Below are 18,106 nucleotides of genomic sequence, written 5' to 3' on the forward strand. Positions count from 1 at the left end.
CGGTAGGTTAGACATATTGAAAAGATAATCCTGGATTTATTGCCAAAGTTAATATTCTTGTAATCACCGAGTTCCTCGTCCTTAGAAACACAAATGCAGCTCATGACCCCCGAGGCTATTTGGAAGAGAAACAAACGATTCCCTCGAGTGTGTGTTGTAACACACTGACTTCCTGGTTGAACCTGGGCCGTTGTGCATGCAGTTTTACTCTTTGTGTGTGTGTGAAGGGAAGTGGATCATTTGTCTGGACTGTTTACAACCAGTCTGACATGTAATGACACTTAATTTACATTATTATTTAATCACTCAGATCCACCATCTCGTGAATCTGAGTGATTCTGCAGCTTTGCATATTGACCTGCAATCAATGCCAGCAGCGAGAAAAGACTATTTCTGTGTGATCGACGTCCTGGACCTCGTGTGTGTGTCCTAACCTTTTCTCTCCACATGAAACATGCATGACAGTCTTTGCTGGTTGTGGTGCCGTTGTCCTCAGAGTGGCGATAACACGGCTGCCCTTGAGGAGGCGCTTTGTGGTTCCTGCTGGCGTGCCTGTATCAGTAGATGACTTTCTGATGCGCTTGTACCACCGCGAGTACAAAGTGTCTGCTCTGCAGCGGGAAACTAACAAACCGTAGCACCTAATGGCTTCTGTCCACTTACTCTCCTCTCAATGTCTCTCACACACTCTGACCCGCTCTCTCTAACCACTGCTAATGCTGCCGTCCTTCATCTGTGTGCGTCTGTCCTCTGCAGGCGGACGAGCGATACCGGAAGAACATCCAGGGTTCTCCTCAGGCAGCTCAGATCAAACCACCGCAGCCCCCGGTGCCACCGCGCTCCGAGTCCTCCCACCCTAATGGGAACGCGGCATCTGAGGCGCCCGCCGTGCACCGGCCTGTGGAACCACAGGTAACCACGATGTCTTCAAACCCCTCCCCCGTCCTCCTTCTGATCTTTCACAGCTCTTGTACTCTTGTCATGTGGGTCGTTTTCCATCAGTTACAGTCCGCTGGTGCTTCTCCTCTTGCAGGGTTAGGCCGTATTGTAGCTTAATGAGCAGACGAGGCACTGAGGCTGGCAGTGAAGTGGGGAAAAGATCCATTCAACATGTCCACAACACACAAAAGGTTTTGAGAACCATGACTCAAAAGCTCCTCAAGCCTAAAAGTAAACCTACATGGAGTCATGTGACGTGTGTCTACGTCACATGACGAACAGCGGCCCTGCTGTTTACTTAACCGCAAGTACTCTTGGTGTTGACTTCCTGTTCAGACTTCAAAATAAAAGCTTTCCACTGGCAGTTAGCACCCTGAAGAAGCTGCTTGTTGATGGATTACTTTAGAGAAGCTCATCTTTCTGTTCTCTGAACAGAGAAGGTAACTGTGGACTGTTAGCAGTTATGGTGTTATGATCATGATAGCTATAAAACAATATGCTGAGACATATTTGGTACTTTATGTTTGATGACTCGTCGCAGGATCGAAGCAGCAACTGTGATGACAGTAAAGCTTTCTTAAAGCTCAAGGTCGGCTGCACACTGTGGCAATCTTTTCCCCTCTGCTTGTAAACCTGACATCGGCCTCACGCTGCCACAGTGCGCCGGCCTCGCTGAGAGCGAATGTATTTATGGTGCCGTCATTCACCGGGCAGCATCCACCGCATGGTGTCAAGTGACAACCTTGTATTTCCAAAGTGCCACATTATTGGGAAACAAGAAAAGCAGCCTTGCTTGTAGCTGCACCTCGCTTTTGTGTGTGTGTGTGTGTGTGTGTGTGTGTGTGTGTGTGTGTGTTTGTGTGTGTGTGTGTGTGTGTGTGTGTGTGCCTTTAATACCTTTTTCTAAGCACACTCTCTCTTTCAGGTGGCTTCAGAACACTTTGCTCTGACTCTTGTTGTGCTGCTTTCTGTGATTTCCTCCTGACTGGATTGTGTCTTCAGCTCAACTCTTCCAGGTCGTTTCCTCTCGGATCCAACTGTCCGCTGTTGTTCTCCAGACTCTTGTCAGCGTCAGGGTCGTGATCAATTGTATTTCAAGTCTCCTATCTCATTGTGCCCTTTGTGAAACTGCATGAAATCACACGGAAGAGCTTTTTATTTTCTGTGGAGCGAACATGGAGTGATCACACCCCTGATGATATATTCTTCTCCCATGATTAACTCTTTAATTGACAGGTTGTCCTCCCTCCTCGTCAAAGCAAACAAAAGCACTTTTACCCAAATGTGTAATTATTTCAGTCACTTTTTTCCCAGAGTGTGCATAAGGGTGTGTGTTTGTGTGAACACGGGAGTGTTCAGATAAGTGTGTACCTCCTCATTGTGTGCTGGTGATTTAAAAACATCCATAATTCATGGGCACCCAGATTTGCAGCCGGGTGACTCAGACAGCATTAGTCTTCTTCCCAGAGAAAGATTCAACCCACTAAGCATGAATAATCACAGTTCATTGAAGTCCATCTGTTTTGAATATGTCACACAGATTGAATTGTTCAAAAACGGATGCTGTAACTTGGTAAAATGGGGGTGATGATGTCACTGGTGCGTTGTGAAGCATTTGCCAAAATGTTAAAAGTGGATTTATCACTTTTCTCTCATTAGCTGCGAGTCGTCGGGCTCACACTTCACTGTGTACCGAATCCAACCTGGACCAATTGCTGATTACAACTTTATTAAATAGAAATTAAAACGGCAGTCGGAACTAATTTGATTTCCAAGTGGGAAGAAGCTGCAGTCATGGAGCTGCACCAAGAGCTGCTCAGTGAAGCGGAGAGAAACCACGGGATGTGTCTTCTTGCCCCGGCCATGAGCGTGCATGCTTGCGTGCCCTGCCTCCGTGTGTGCACGCCAGCCTGCGTTCACGCTTTTGTTAAAAAACAATTCCTCTTCATGCTCGGCCCGGGCGGCGAGGCTGAAACTTCCCGAGGACCCTGAACATCAGGGGAGCGCGATGTTTTAATTTAAAGAAGAAGAAGAAGCTGATAACAAGTTGTTTATTGTGCACGCCAGAGGTGATTTAATATTCCACAGCTCTGACCTCACTGACGCACTAATGTTCACTGCTGACTCTTCACGTGTTCTTTTCTCTGCTTCTAGTCAGAACACTTGTTGTTTCTGTTCTTCTCTGTGTTTATTGCCATCATTTAATTATTCTAAATGCTACATAATTATGAGTTTCCCCATAATTTACCATCCCTAAATATATATGAGACTGTGACTTAGTGTTGATAGAGACAAGACTACATTTAAAGCAGATGTCGGTCGGAGTAAAACATATCTGAGATGTCTTAAATAACTTCTTCTGAATTCAGACGCCTTAAACTGTCTTGAAGTTTCATTCATGTCGTGTTTCTGGTCCAACCTTCATCCTCCTCTCTTGTCTAACGGACACTGAATGCATCTTAAAGTCCTGAATGGAAGTGAAAGACACTTTGAGGCTGTTTGTTAGAAATCATTCAACAGATTTACAATCAAGTGTTGTTGAAATGCAGCAAGTTGAATAATAATAAGTTGAGAGATTAGAAGGAGTGATAAGAGTCTCACCTCGGCTTCATGTTGTTGTTCTCTCAGAAATCAAAAGATGACATCACAGCTCGTGTTGCTCATGCTGCACCTTTAACAGCCAAATAAGTCCTTAACATATGACATCGGGCTTCACTTTGCTCTTTTACTTCCCTCCTGACCTCCCTGTGAAGGTGCAGCCTCGGCCTCGATGTGTACGTACTTTGATTTTGAGAGTTTTCATTCTCTCCTCCTCTTATTGCACTAAACGAATGTGGGTTGTTTAGGGGCTCTGCTACGATCTGGAGCCACACGTTTAAACTATCTGAGGCCAAATGGTCTTCAGGTTTCCCTCCAAACAAACACGACAGCAGTTAAATTCAACAATCAGTCAAAATACTAAGTGAAATCATGCGATCCGAAGCTCAACATCGACTTTATCCCGCTTATTAAACGGCCTCTTACTGAAGAAGTCAATCATTTGAAGCAAAATATTGATTTAGAAATGATTTGTATTACCTCCCCCAGTCTCTGATCAGCAGCAGAGATAGCAGACCGTGTGATAAGTAACACCGCCCTGGGCTCCAGAGGACCAATATTAACAATCACTGCATTAGTTACTTAAAGAGAAGAAGCCTTCTCGCCCGTCAGACGTGCGCCTCCTTCCATAGATGTGATGGCACATTCACACGTGGGCCTCGAGTCTTAGTGACTCGCTGACCCTCCAACATTCACAGAACACGTCTCAACTGAATGCAGATGAATTTAAAGGCTGCACAAGGTTAAAACCATCGACTGATTAAATGCACGTCGTGTTCCTTCTTCTTAAGAGCGGTGTAATAAATAATCTCTAAATGTTCATCCGTGCCAGCTGCAGCGCTGAAACGTATGAACATCCTGCACAACACTTTACATGCAGCGTGTCAGCAAATTGGAATCAGGCCCAACGTAACGTCTTGACACTAAATGCTCATGCACAGTTGGGTGTTATAAAAGAAAAAGCTGCATAACTCACTCTCTAAATAAGAACATTTACTAGTGAGATGGGGGCCGGCAGTCGTCATTCATTTAAAACCCTGCCTGTGAGAGCAGAATATATTCTATCATTGCTTTCACGGCTGAGCTGCTCCCTTCTGCACGCCGGCTGCCAAACATGGCACACGCATTGTGTCATGTTTGTTAAGCCACAACAAAGACTTCATTTCCAATGACAAAGAGCCTTCACGTAAGCAGAAGGATCAAGCCGGTGACGCTACATATTACACGTGTGAACAGGGAGTTAGAGCTGCGTGTCGATGTTCAGCTGTTTCAGTTTCAGGCTCGCGTGTGGCTCCAGTCTGACAGAACCCCTAAAGACCCCCAGAAGCTTCTATCCTTGTTAGTGTGCACTGCATGCCGACTGACCCGACCTCCCCCCGATGTGTTTCTGTTGTCTGTAAGGTCCGTTCCCACGTGGCTGCTTTAAAGAGCAGCGTGGCCTCGTCAAACTCCTCCGCCACCACCCTGCACCCCTTCGGCGAGCCGCTCGCCCCTAGCTTTGACAACCTTCGCAACAGCCAGGAACACCATCACCCTCCATCTTCATCACCGCCCTCATCATCAACGCCTGCACGCACTGACCCGCAACCCACCCCCCAGCATAGGGCCCGTGAACCGGCCCCTTCAGCGGAGGTCCCGCCCAGGGTAAGGACGGGGAGAGAAAAGCCAGTCCCAGGAGATCAACCTCTAATACCCCCCCACCCGCCGCCTGACGCTTTGTGCTTTCACTAACTCGCTTACTTCTTTTCTCGTGCTGCAGGAAAAAGCTTGTGGGAGAATTCTAGACTCTTTAAATGAATCCACATTGAATGCGCGTCGACGTTGTTGAAATGAGCGTTTCCCGTATTGTTCTGAATCTACTCCCCGTGCCGCGCAGGACATCCAGGGACGGGACGAGTTGTCGTCACCCTGTGATGTGAATCGGTGTCGACACAAAGAGCTTCATATGAAACGTGTGTTGAATCCAGCCGCAGGTACTGAGACGACGCTGAGCGCTCAGACAAGTTGAAACAATCTGTCTCCTGCTGCTTCTCTCTCTCTCTCTCTCTCTCTCTCTCTCTCTCGACTCATTTAATCTGTTAACTGCACAGTCGCACAAGGACGTCACAAGAACTGCACAAGAGGAGAAACATAAGCAAAGCACAGAGTTCTGCTGAATGTGTAGCGTTGGACGCTACGGCTAAGTATAGGAGAGACAGGACGCCATGTATGTGGTGAATGTGGTATGTGGGTCGTCGGAGTAAGAAAGCTCTAAATTCAGTCCACAGAGCCAACGTTAGAGGCCCGTCTGGTATAAACAGAACTGCTGCCGAAGCACAACCCGGTCAAGACTTCAACGTCTCACCAAGTCATCAGTCCGTATCTTTTCTTCATGTTCTTGTGGAAGTTCTGCACTGCTGCTGCGTTGTGTCCAGCTTCAGATGCTACCAAATGTTCTGCGTTGGCTTTACTGCAAAGGGGCCGAAGGTTGTGTCCCGTGACGGCTCGGGTTAACAGTGGAGCTCTGGTGGTGAAGTACTGCATGGTCTTGGTCTGCAGAGCAGGTATTCATGTGTCGATGAGACTCAATAAGCCGTATTAAACACCCGCAGCTCAAAAAGGATTAAATACATTTACACAGTTTATTCCCGTCTGACTCAGATCATTACTCCGCTCAGTGTTTTAACCCTTGTGCCTCACGCAAAACAAAACGTTGCTCTACAAATATTACTTTATACTTTTAACCACCAGATAATAATCCGTGTTCAGAATGTAACATGATACCAAAAACCCATAACAACGTCATTATGTCCTTTATACGAAATGTTAAATACTCTTTCACAGTGTGGGACATGTCAATGATCAGCAACAACATTGATTTTGTTTTGTGCCGTGTCAGATTTAGTATGTTAGAGGACAAACATGATCCCCTTATTAAAACTGCTGGCTCAGTCCGCAGGGACTTGGTTTGGGAACTGGAGGGTCAATGGTTCAAGTCCCCGAACGGACAAAGTGTGGACCTCTGTCCTTGAGCCCACATGCTTTAATATAATAACTGCCCACTGCTGTGTGTGTGTGTGTGTGTAAAAAGAGGATTCAAACTGCGGCATTTCCATAAAACATTTTAAACTTCCTGAAAACGACCAAATTTCAGAATGTAACCCTTTAAATGCCGCTTTGTTTACATAATTTAACTGTTGTATTGTTTTAATACAAAAACTAAAAATCTATATTTCCTGTCCATCCTGCTAAATGCTCGGGGTTCTTCTTGGAGATATCAATGTTTAGCACAACATTGATTTTAATGCATTTTCTATTTATTGTGTGCAGGAAAGCTGCAGGTATTTCCCCAATAGGACAAACATGGCTGAGGTTTGAAGTTCTAAAATGAAAAGAACAAACAAAAAACACCTCACGCCGTTGCAAAGATGTCCGCCACATGCTGTAATACACCAAAGTGAGGCACAAAGGTTCAACACAGGAGTTTGGAAGTGTTTCTGTCCGTACGTTGCAGTGCAGTGATGTTACGACAGCTCACAGCCGTTGTTAGGCATGGTGGCGACCACGACTCGGGAGGTGTCGGTGTCGGCCGGGCTCGTTGTGACGCTCCTGCTACGTCCTCTCAGGCGGGTTGACGATGATTCGCACTTTGTTTTGTGTATTTCATGTATTCGCTGCACTTTCAAGCCCATTCATGCACACAGAGTGTTCACGTGTGAGCTGGTCACTGTCTTTATCATACAAGGTTCCTGTAAGGACTACATCAAGGTCCCCGGTGTTGTCAAGGCGAGACTCGCCTCATCACCACGGCAACGCCTCACACGGCAGCCATGCTGTGCACCGCCCCGCTGCCAGGTAAACAGACATAATGCCTCTGATTTGTACGAGTATGTATGCAACATGCCTGATGTATGTATGAATATAATGAACATCTGTTGCACTATTTAAGAACAAATCACATTTGAATCAAATTACAGATGAAGAAAGTGAACTGGGCCCAGAATAGAGGAGCATACATGTGTGCAGCAGCTGTGCACAGAGCACATGTGATGGGACACAAAAGAGATGTTAAGGAACTAAAGCTCCACAATGTCAGTCTGTTAAAGAAAGTCAAGTCACAGAGCGCTGTGAAGCAGAGTGAAGCCGGCCGGCTGGTTTCTACTATATCATTCAAAAGACATGAAGAAGAAAGACTTTCTCAAAGACTCTGCAAAAAACAAACACTTGCCTTGTTTGGAGATGGATTTAACACACACACACACACACACACACACACACACACACACACACACATCACACACACACACACACACACACACACACACACACACACACACACACACACACACACACAGTGAACTCAGTGTCTTCACTGTCTGTGCTGCTATACTCTTTGTTTGTGGAGTTGTGTGGGAGGGTTTATGTAATAGTGCTAGCTGTCTAACCTTGTGATACCTCTGTACTCGTGTGTGTGTGTGTGTGTGTGTGTGTGTGTTCGCACGCACACGCACATGCACACTTTTCTATTTCCAAACCACAAAGCGCCTCATGAGATTCTGTGTCATCTTGCTTCCTGCTGTATTTGATTTTGTCTGCAGAACAACACATTCTCTGTTGTTACTGTACAATAAGCACATTGCTATTCCTCATCATGGACTTTAAATATAATCTGATGGCCGTTATTAAGAAGGTTTTATGTTAAACTCTTAATATTAATGACATTTTTGCTTCATTTTCAGATAGTTTAGACACTTTATTTGAATTTAATATGGGCTCAAATAATTAGCTATTGATGTAATGAATCAGAAATAAAGAAGCTACTTCTGCAACCCTAGCAGTTTGAAGTCGCTCGCTCTACAATGGCTTCATCTCTGACTTTCTTGACCCCGGTGTTTGTTGGCCCTACAGTGCGGCAGAGCCTCGGCTGCTGTGGGAGCGAGTGGAGAAACTGGTTCCCAGACCAACCAGTAACAGCGGCAGCGGAGGCTCCAGTTCCTCCAGCAGCTCCAGTAACTCCAGCTCTCAGCCCGGTTCTCACTGTGGCTCTGGAGAAAGATTCAGGGCCCGCTGTGAGTGCACTCACACTTTAACAGAACCAGCACTTACAAACATGCAGGAGGTGGACAATAGATCTGAAACACCACCTTAACATACAGTCTTGCTAAAGTTAATTCCACTTTAGCTACACAGGAGCTTCACAAACGCAGGTGAAATCCGTGCGTACACATTTGGATTTGCCAGTTTTGTCATCGCTTTTTTTGGAATATACTGATCTTTTCACCTCCACCTCCTTTAGCCTCCTCCAAATCTGAGGGCTCGCCCCTCCAGCGGCCAGAGAATGCTGGGAAAAAACCAGAGGAGAGGAGGGACTTGGTCAGGCCAAGCAGACCAGCGGTGAGAGTTGACTCAAAGCTAACTAGTACCGTAGCTCGCTAGCTCGCTAGCTGGGAGAGATCTAGAGCTAGAACTCTGTGTGTGACGGTCATGATGGTGTGCAGCTTCGGGGTTGTGTGACAGCTGGACCGTGCGTGATGTTTTGGCGAGTTTCCTCCTTGTGTGAATGATATTAAACTGGCTGGTTTGGACTGTGTCATGTGATCTGCTCACCATCCAATAGCGTGACGTGATCAGACTTTGTGAAATGGTTGTTTCATCTTTGGATTGAGCTCACTGGCTGAAGGGTTTTCTGCACTTATCGCTTGCTTTCTCTCCACTGGTCTCTCTGCCTGGGCGGTGGCCATCTTTAACTCATGCCTTCTCTAACCTCAATAAAGATACTTTTTCTTCTATACTGTTATACTTTTTCATCTTTGCAGCTCTAATAATTGTCGCATTAACCTAATTAATTCACTAACCTTACCTACAGTAGCTTGAAGAGCATCTCTTTCCTCGCTCCATCTCTCGGCTTCGCTGCGCTCCCGTCGGCTTCTCATTGGCTGGCGTACCTCAATAACAACTCTTCCTCTCCTGCAGCTTTCTGTTTCCTGCTTTACTTTCCTCAACGGAAGATTAACTGAATATGACATTTTAGCTACTGGCTCGTATATAAAATGCCCAGATGGAGAAAATGGCCAAAATTCCACCGGGGGAGAATAAATGAGATAAAAATGACGTCTGACGGTTTTTACCTTTCACCTCCTGACCTCTAGGACCTGACGGCTCTGGCCAAGGAGCTGCGTGCAGTGGATGACGTTCGCCCCCCAAATAAGGTGACAGATTATTCATCCTCCAGTGATGATTCGGACACCACTGATGACGATGACGACGAAGAGGTGGACCAGGAGGCAGGCGAAGAGTCGACCTCTGGCCCGGAGGACTCCAGAGCTGTGTATGTATCTCATACACACATTGAGACTGCAACGTGCACCAACAGAATACATTAGTTGAGGGTAACAGAAAACATGAAACATTAAAACAGGTAATAAAGATTTTGCAACAATGCAAGTGAGGAAAATAAAAAAGGATATTTTTTCTAATTCTCTTTTTATTTTTAAACTGTGAAAACATTTATTTCAGCAGGTAAAAGTATAATGTTTTTAATTTTTAAGTGGTTGTTGTTGTAATACCCATTTCGGCCACAAGAGGCTAAAGTGCATCTATTTAGAGCATGGGGGCGGTGGTGCACTTCAGCCTCTTGTGCACTAAATTATTATTTCTAAAAGCTTTTTTAAAGCAAGTTAGAAAAATAATCCTGGCAACAACTTTCCCCCCAAACTGTCCTGAAGTCATAAACACAAGAGATGATCAGCAGAGCGTGCTTGTGTTGAATTGTCTTCTCTCCTGCAGTTCCTCCAGGCTGAGCAACGGAGAGACGGAGTCAGTGAAAACCATGATCGTTCATGATGAAGGCGAGAGCGATGCAGGCTCAACGCCCTGCAAAGACAGCACGCTGATCGTCAGACAGGTACCGGCTGGAAGGAGAAACCAGACAGACGCACCCATCATTCACTTTCAGTTGTTTTGTTGTGGACCCCGAGTGTTTTTCCATTTTGTTTGTATGTTGTGTTGATCTGACCTTGTAGAGTTTATCACGCTTACATAAAGCAGCTGATTTAATAATGGGGATTTGTTACATTATTAAACATTTATTTACATGTGCAAGTTGTTTCATCAGTTGACACATTAGCAGTTACTACAAACATCCAGTACCAATAAACACCACTCATGAGTATAATTGAGGACTAACAGGAGTCTCTGTCCCGTGTGTAGAGTAGCCGCTGTAGTCTGCCCTTTGCTCTAGTTAAAAGCTTCCCTGCACCTGAACGCAGCAGGAACACATCTAGACCCACAGTCGTCTTCCCCTCTTTCTACTTCCAGAGTGCAGGTGACAACAGAAAGCGTCCGAGCCCCGGCCCGGGCCAAGCTCAGACCCCCGGCCCGCTTGCAGGCTTTGCCCCAAGTCCTGGCTCGGCGTCGAGCCCGGGCCTCGGCCACCACACCCCCAGCCCCCATCATCACCACCACCACCACCACCATCACCCCACACAGCACTCGGACAGGAACGGCTTTGCTGGCCGCATCCATCACCTCCCAGACCTGATCCAGCAGAGCCACCATTCCTCCCCCTCCCCTCCTCCTCCGCATCCAACTCACCTTCCTCCTCCAGCCTTGCCAGCCCCTCCACCATGTCCCCCCAGAGTCCCCTGGACAAGCTCAGCCTCCTCATAGAGGTATGTCCCCCCAGCCCCAACACGGACACTCGCTTTAGAGGGACATTTCTTGTGCAATCTAACAGGAGGAGCAAAGAGAGGTTGAAATCATCACGGCCTGCCATAACTAGGAGCACAGAGTAGAAACTGGTTCAGATAAATACCCGAGGCGGCGCCACAAATGTGTTCGTTCACAGCCGCAGCCAAAACACACAGAGAAAAGTCCAGTGGACTTCTGCTCACACTGCTGCTCACACTGTGACCGGCCGTGATGATGTCTTCTCATCCATTGTTTATGCCCTGGGTACGGCTGCTGGTCGCCCTCTCACTATTTCTTCTTTGTTTTCTCTCTACTGACAAACGTTCTGCAGAGCGAAGTTGTTTTTTTTTGGGTGGGGGGGTGGGGGGGAGGGCTGCGTTTTAGGGATCATTTGGACTGGAAGGAAAAAAGCTGGGTTTTTTTGCCCTTTGTACTAAAATACCAAAAAACATAAAGCTTCAGCATCTTACAGCTGTAGTCGTCGCTCCTCAGTGACTGTATTCATCTAAACCTCATCTTACTCCGTGATGTTGCCTATTGTCAGCAAACGAGTCACATTCTCACATTCCCCAGACAACAGATAGCAAACAGTGCAGTTAAGATCACAACGGCAAGTATGTTTTCCATGGAAATCCTTTTTTTGTTTCCCCGTTTATTTCCTTTTTGTCAACAGCACTCCATATGTTTTACCCTCCGCCATTGTTGTTGCCTTTTTCCTCAGTATTTATAATTTCACCCTCCAATTGAATGGCCATTGTATTTGCATGCGACACATACAGAAAACCTTCAGCGTCCTTCATGTTTCATTGTCTTGTTAATTGTTTACATGATTATCTGAAGGCATGAAGAGTCATGAAATGTGTCCCCACTAAATCTGTCTTTTTATCTCACTGTAGAGCCAGTCTAGTAACAACATGCAGAAACACAAGTCTTCTTCCTCCTTCACTCCGTTCATCGACCCACGCCTCCTCCAAGTCTCCCCATCCACCGGCAGCGCCCTCAACAACATCGGTAAGTCCCGTCCCCAATTGGCTGATGGGTAATATCCAACGTCCAAAGTGCCACAAAGAGTTTTTGGTACTATTTTGTCATTTCTAATCCCAGGCCTCCTCCATAGGCCTTTCCATCAAATTATCCAGGAACTGGAAGAACTACAAATTCAGGAGTTCAGAAACTACAAAAGTTCCTTCAGCGTTTTGAACGTTGTTTCTTTTGCGCCTCAGTAAGTGAAGAACTCTGGGACATTTAGGGTCGACCACAGCAACGACAGCATTTACGTTCTTTATCTCACACAATAAACAAATAGTTTGAAATGAATCTTGCTTGTGACCAATCAGCAGTGTTCATTGATTCATTCACCTCTGGAGCTGAGGCCATTGAAGCAAAGTTAGAAGCGGGTTTCTCTGGAGGATCCGGCGTGTGTGAAAACTTTCAGAGAGAAGTTCAAACCTAAAGCAGGCTGCCAGCTCGGAGCTCGTTAGCTGCCAGTTCAACAACACGGTCCTCGTGTTCCCATCATCCCTCAGCCGTCATCAAGGCCAGATCTTTGCAGGCTGATCCATCACCTGGTGCCGCTGCTGACCAGCCATCTTTTGTTCAGTCAGCACTTAATCACTAACCCTTCCCTTTTGACCTTTTAGGCTACGGGCCTAACGACGCTCGGCTGGCAGAGGCGCTGAGGGCCGACCCATCTCGGAAGGGCTCCGTGGTCAACGTAAACCCGGTCAACACTCGCCCGCAGAGCGACACGCCGGAGATCCGCAAATACAAGAAGAGGTTCAACTCTGAGATCCTGTGTGCTGCACTCTGGGGTAAGATCTAGATTCACATTTCCTTCACCACCTGGTGGCAGCAAATCCCGCTTAAAGCTGCAAAACACATCTGTCTGACTGGATGCTCTACTGCCAGCTGCACACTGTTCTTTGGGTTTCTCCTAAGGGTACTGTGTGTGTGTGTGTGTGCGTGTGCGTGTGCGTGTGCGTGCGTGTGTGTAGGAGTGAACCTGTTGGTGGGAACAGAGAGCGGTCTGATGCTGTTGGATCGCAGCGGTCAGGGAAAGGTTTACCCTCTGATCAGCAGACGGCGCTTCCAGCAGATGGACGTCCTGGAGGGACTCAACGTCCTGGTCACTATATCAGGTACACACACACACACACACACATTTTAAAGATGGTTTTGGAATATTTCATGCAGCTGAAAGATAAAGAATTGATTATTGAGAAGAACCTAAACACACACAAACAGAATCATGTGTGCAGATGCTTTGAAATCAGTTATGAGACTAATAAAACTGTTTCACTTCCGTTTATCCTGCTGTGTCAGCTCATAGTGCTCTGCAATGCCAGAGTGTGTGTGTGTGTGTGTGTGTGTGTGTGTGTGTGTGTGTGTGTGTGTGTGTGTGTGTGTGTGTGTGTTTGTTTGGTCTGGTCTACTTCTCTTCCTGGCATGTGCACATGCCACCCCACACACCTGTAAATACACTAAGAACCTGCTTCGTCCTGCGTATTCTCAGACACATTATGCACATTTACGTCTGTCGTTGCATAAATATTTACACACACACACACACACACACACACACACACACACACACACACACACACACACACGGGTCAGTTCAAAGATTTCTCAAATTGAAAGTGCATCCACGTCTTACTATCTTACTTACTATCTCCTGTTTCTCAATCCCCCCCCCCCCCCCACCGCGGCGGCAGTGCAGTCAGTGTGTCACAACAGATATTTTTGAGCTAAGCGGATGTTGAGTAAATCTCAGCTCGGTGTGTGTGCACGATATTTAACGCTGACACACACTTGAGCTTGAGGAAATGCCGCAGAGCAACACACGTAGATTTCCTTCCATGTAACTCGTTTGCGGTGCCGATATGTAAAAGTATGCGTCACGGAACATGAGGTCACCCCACTGCGTGATGCGTGATGCGTGATGCTGATGTGAGCGGCATGTGCTCAATTACTTTTCAAATGTTACCAATTATTTTGAGATTCTACAAAGCAATGTCCGAAACACATCATTCAGAACATTTGAGTTGACTCACTTGACGGATCTAATTTCCCGTTAATCAGCTTAATTGTGCATAATGTTTAATGTCTAGTGTTTCATAATGACTCTGGCATGATATGATGGACTGCTGGAGCTCAGCATATTCTTTATTATTTGTATATCTACCAACGTATCAGCCAATTAGCAATCAGAAGATCCTCACAACACCCTACAACTAATCCATACAAACAATACACGTAGTGAAAAGATGTTGCGAAACACTGCAGACATACAGGATGGAGAAGAATCCCAGTCCTTACAGACAATAACACGTTTAATATCTTAGACTTGTGTTTACAGAAGTATAGTGTAAGTGGCTACACAAGAACAACGTCATGGAGAGACCGACACGTGTTGGCCTGCAGTCTTCACCAGGGTCTGCACACACTCACGATATGCATGAGGATCACATTCACAAACGCTGAGTCAGTGTTGACGGCAGACACAGGCTGTAGAATTGAAAACAAACAAGATAGATTTGAACCCGATTTGTCTCTCGATCCACAACAGGTAAGAAGAACAAGCTCCGTGTGTACTACCTGTCCTGGCTGCGGAACAAGATCCTGCACAATGACCCTGAGGTGGAGAAGAAACAGGGTTGGACCACCGTAGGAGACCTGGAGGGCTGCGTCCACTACAATGTTGGTAGGTCACGTTCCCACAGCCTGTTTCTAAATAGCAACATTTGGGATTTCTCCACATTTATGGCCACAAATACTGCAAATGGTGAATTGGATGAAGCCCTGAGATGAGAACGGTTATGTTTGGCCTTCCCTGTGATAGACAGATGGTTGAAGGAAAGCCCTTGATGAAGTAACAGTGCGGTGAGGATGTCCGATGGACATGTCCCTACACTGACCTGTCTAAAACTCAGAATGTCCTTGCTGATGGATGTAAAGATCTGCACTTCCTGTTGGAAACCCCTCCGCAGTGGTCAGGGCTGCCGGTCTTGAAATCCATTTCCTGCCGAGAAGTTTTATTCAGGCGTGTTCTGCGATTTGTTGTCAGATTCGAACAACACTTGTGGAAAGTACAGGACTTTCCAAAGAGAAAGATATAACCAGTGTCGGACAAAATGTCTCAACAATGCGACTAGTTAAACCTTCCTCCTTTAAATCCTCTCATATTTACAGAGTACAGTAAATTAAACATTCATATCCTCGAACATATTGTTCTGCACTGTTTTCTTAATGACTTGCATTTTTCTGTGCACTGAATATTGCAGCAGGAATCCTGCATGGAGTCATGAAATCAAAATGAATCAGTTTAAATCCATTTTACGCTTCTTAAAATTGAAAAGGGCCTTTATTGGTGATAATAAATAAATATATATTATATATATATATATATATATATATAGATATCTATCTAATTATATATATAAAAGAAAGAAAACAATATAAAAATCCTCTATATATATAATAAATAAATATCTATAATATCATAGAGAATATATAAATATAAATAAATCAATCCCATAGATCTTCTATATATATATATCTCATAAATTATATATAGAATACATATTGTTAAATATCCCTATATAAATTAAAATTATAATATAAATACCTATATCTAAATAGATATATCTATCTCTAAAAAATTATCTCTATAATCTATATATATATATCTATTAATATAAAGTATATATCTAAAAATATATAAATATATATATATATACTAAAATTATATATATATTGTCAAACAGCTACAGTGTGCATCTCAGTGAGAGATAAGTTAATGAAACTCATAGTGCAGCTGATGCTGGTTTCCCACCCTGCCTGCCTTTTCTGCTCTTTCTTTGTTCTAACGTTTGGTTTTGTCTTCTGCTCCCCAGTGAAATATGAGAGGATCAAGTTCTTGGTTCTGGCTCTGAAGAATTCAGTGGAGGTCTACGCCTGGGCTCCCAAACCCTACCACAAGTTCATGGCCTTCAAGGTGAGTGAAAAGACTGGCTGTGAGCTGACGTGTGTGTGGATTTATACTGAACTTTGTTGTTATTGACGACAAACAGAATTACATGTATAAAGTAGGTTCAGTGAATGAATGTGTCTGTGGTGTATTTCCACTTACGCTGCTTTATCAGAAGGTTTAAACGGGTCAAAGATTACATTCTTAGTTGTGTTGTTCACAGACAGTTGTTTATATATTGTAACCTCTGCCCTGGTAAATCTTTCTGATCTGATGCTCGAGCTTCTGTGTGCTTCAGTCTTTCGGTGACCTGGTGCACAAGCCCCTGCTGGTGGACCTCACTGTGGAGGAAGGACAGAGGTTAAAGGTCATCTACGGCTCAAGTTCAGGCTTCCATGCCGTGGACGTCGACTCTGGGGCCGTCTACGACATCTACCTGCCTACACACGTAAGAACACGCACGGTGATCTGACACGCTTCCCTTTAAAGCGATATTTCACTTATTGAATTTTTCTCTCAGGGCCTGGAGCCGGCGTTTTCCGTTATTAATTATAAATGAAGATGTCTTCTCAGTGCTCTCAAAGAAAGTCATCAGACATGTTGGTGTTGTGTGTGTCTGCAGATCCAGACCCACATCCAGTCTCACGCCATCATCATCCTTCCCAACACTGACGGCATCGAGCTGCTGGTGTGCTACGAGGACGAGGGCGTTTATGTCAACACCTATGGACGCATCACCAAAGACGTGGTGCTGCAGTGGGGGGAGATGCCAACCTCAGTGGGTGAGTCATAGGGGGACAGTTACACACACACACACACACACACACATTTTACATTCTAGATCAGCGGTTCCCAATCGCCAGTCCTGTTCACATCTTGCATGTCCGTGTGCACTGATCTAGCATTTCATGGCCAGGTTAGAAAAGGAAGAATAAATAATAATTAGTTTTTCCTGACCTGATGCCCCCCCCCCTCAGGTTTTGAACCACTGACCTCGATAAGCAACAGAAAAGCGATGAATTAATAATTTTCATTATTAATAATTTGTTTGTATTATGTAACGTTTGACGTTGTTGTTATTCCTCATGAGTACCATTCTTCATGATGAATTGCTGAACATTGATTAATCATTAGCCAACACACACACACACACACACACACACACACACACACACACACACACACACACACACACACACAGATATTGTATTTCACCTGCACAAGCCACCTACATGGATCATTTGCCCTGCAGCTTCAGAGGACACACACACACACACACACACACACACACACACACACACACACACACACACACACACACACACACACACACACACACACTCACACACACTTTGGAGCATCAGTCCATCGGGTAACTTAAACACCTCTTTGCAGCCTACATTCGTTCCAACCAGATCATGGGTTGGGGGGAAAAGGCCATAGAGATCCGCTCGGTGGAGACGGGCCACCTGGACGGCGTCTTTATGCACAAGAGAGCCCAGAGACTCAAGTTCCTCTGTGAAAGAAATGACAAGGTGAGACCTCCGACAACAAACACATCTGATCTATTAGTGGAGCCCTTCTATTCCCTCGCCATTCAAAGTGAACTAGATTATTTATTTTAAGATAATTCTGTGTCAGCTGCTCTTTTAAAGGGCATTTCTATTATTGTGAAGCTTATTAACCCTCCAAACCGCAAAGAGACACAAACAAGTAACAGTGGAGCAGTGAAACTCCCCGAGCTCCTCGAAAGTCACTTTCTGTTCGCTCGGCTGGTTCAGCTCTGTCAGCTGTGGAAGTTTCTCTTCTCCCTTCGCTCCGCCGGCCTGTTTGGATCAACGAGAAGTAAAAGAATGAGATGAAATGTTCTCTCTGCGGTTCTTCTGCTGTGCTTGTACGGGAAACGATGAGAGCTTTAAAGTACTGAAGCGT

The 18,106-nt window shown here is 45.4% G+C and overlaps 1 protein-coding gene across 1 annotated transcript in view; it reads left to right on the forward strand.

The window, feature by feature from the left end:
• Positions 1-18,106, forward strand: part of LOC115026836 (mitogen-activated protein kinase kinase kinase kinase 4-like) — an 86,603-nt gene that overhangs the window by 64,732 nt on the left and 3,765 nt on the right. Inside the window, 17 exon segments of the mRNA XM_029459820.1 lie at positions 757-912; positions 4,939-5,181; positions 7,262-7,371; positions 8,425-8,585; positions 8,813-8,910; positions 9,666-9,844; positions 10,303-10,420; positions 10,834-11,074; positions 11,077-11,186; positions 12,102-12,216; positions 12,846-13,016; positions 13,200-13,343; positions 14,774-14,908; positions 16,101-16,201; positions 16,473-16,622; positions 16,797-16,956; positions 17,570-17,709. Coding sequence (XP_029315680.1) covers positions 757-912; positions 4,939-5,181; positions 7,262-7,371; positions 8,425-8,585; positions 8,813-8,910; positions 9,666-9,844; positions 10,303-10,420; positions 10,834-11,074; positions 11,077-11,186; positions 12,102-12,216; positions 12,846-13,016; positions 13,200-13,343; positions 14,774-14,908; positions 16,101-16,201; positions 16,473-16,622; positions 16,797-16,956; positions 17,570-17,709 — 2,532 coding nt within the window.

The sequence above is a fragment of the Cottoperca gobio genome, chromosome 21 (genome assembly GCF_900634415.1).
Source record: "Cottoperca gobio chromosome 21, fCotGob3.1, whole genome shotgun sequence".
Lineage (NCBI taxonomy): Eukaryota > Metazoa > Chordata > Actinopteri > Perciformes > Bovichtidae > Cottoperca > Cottoperca gobio.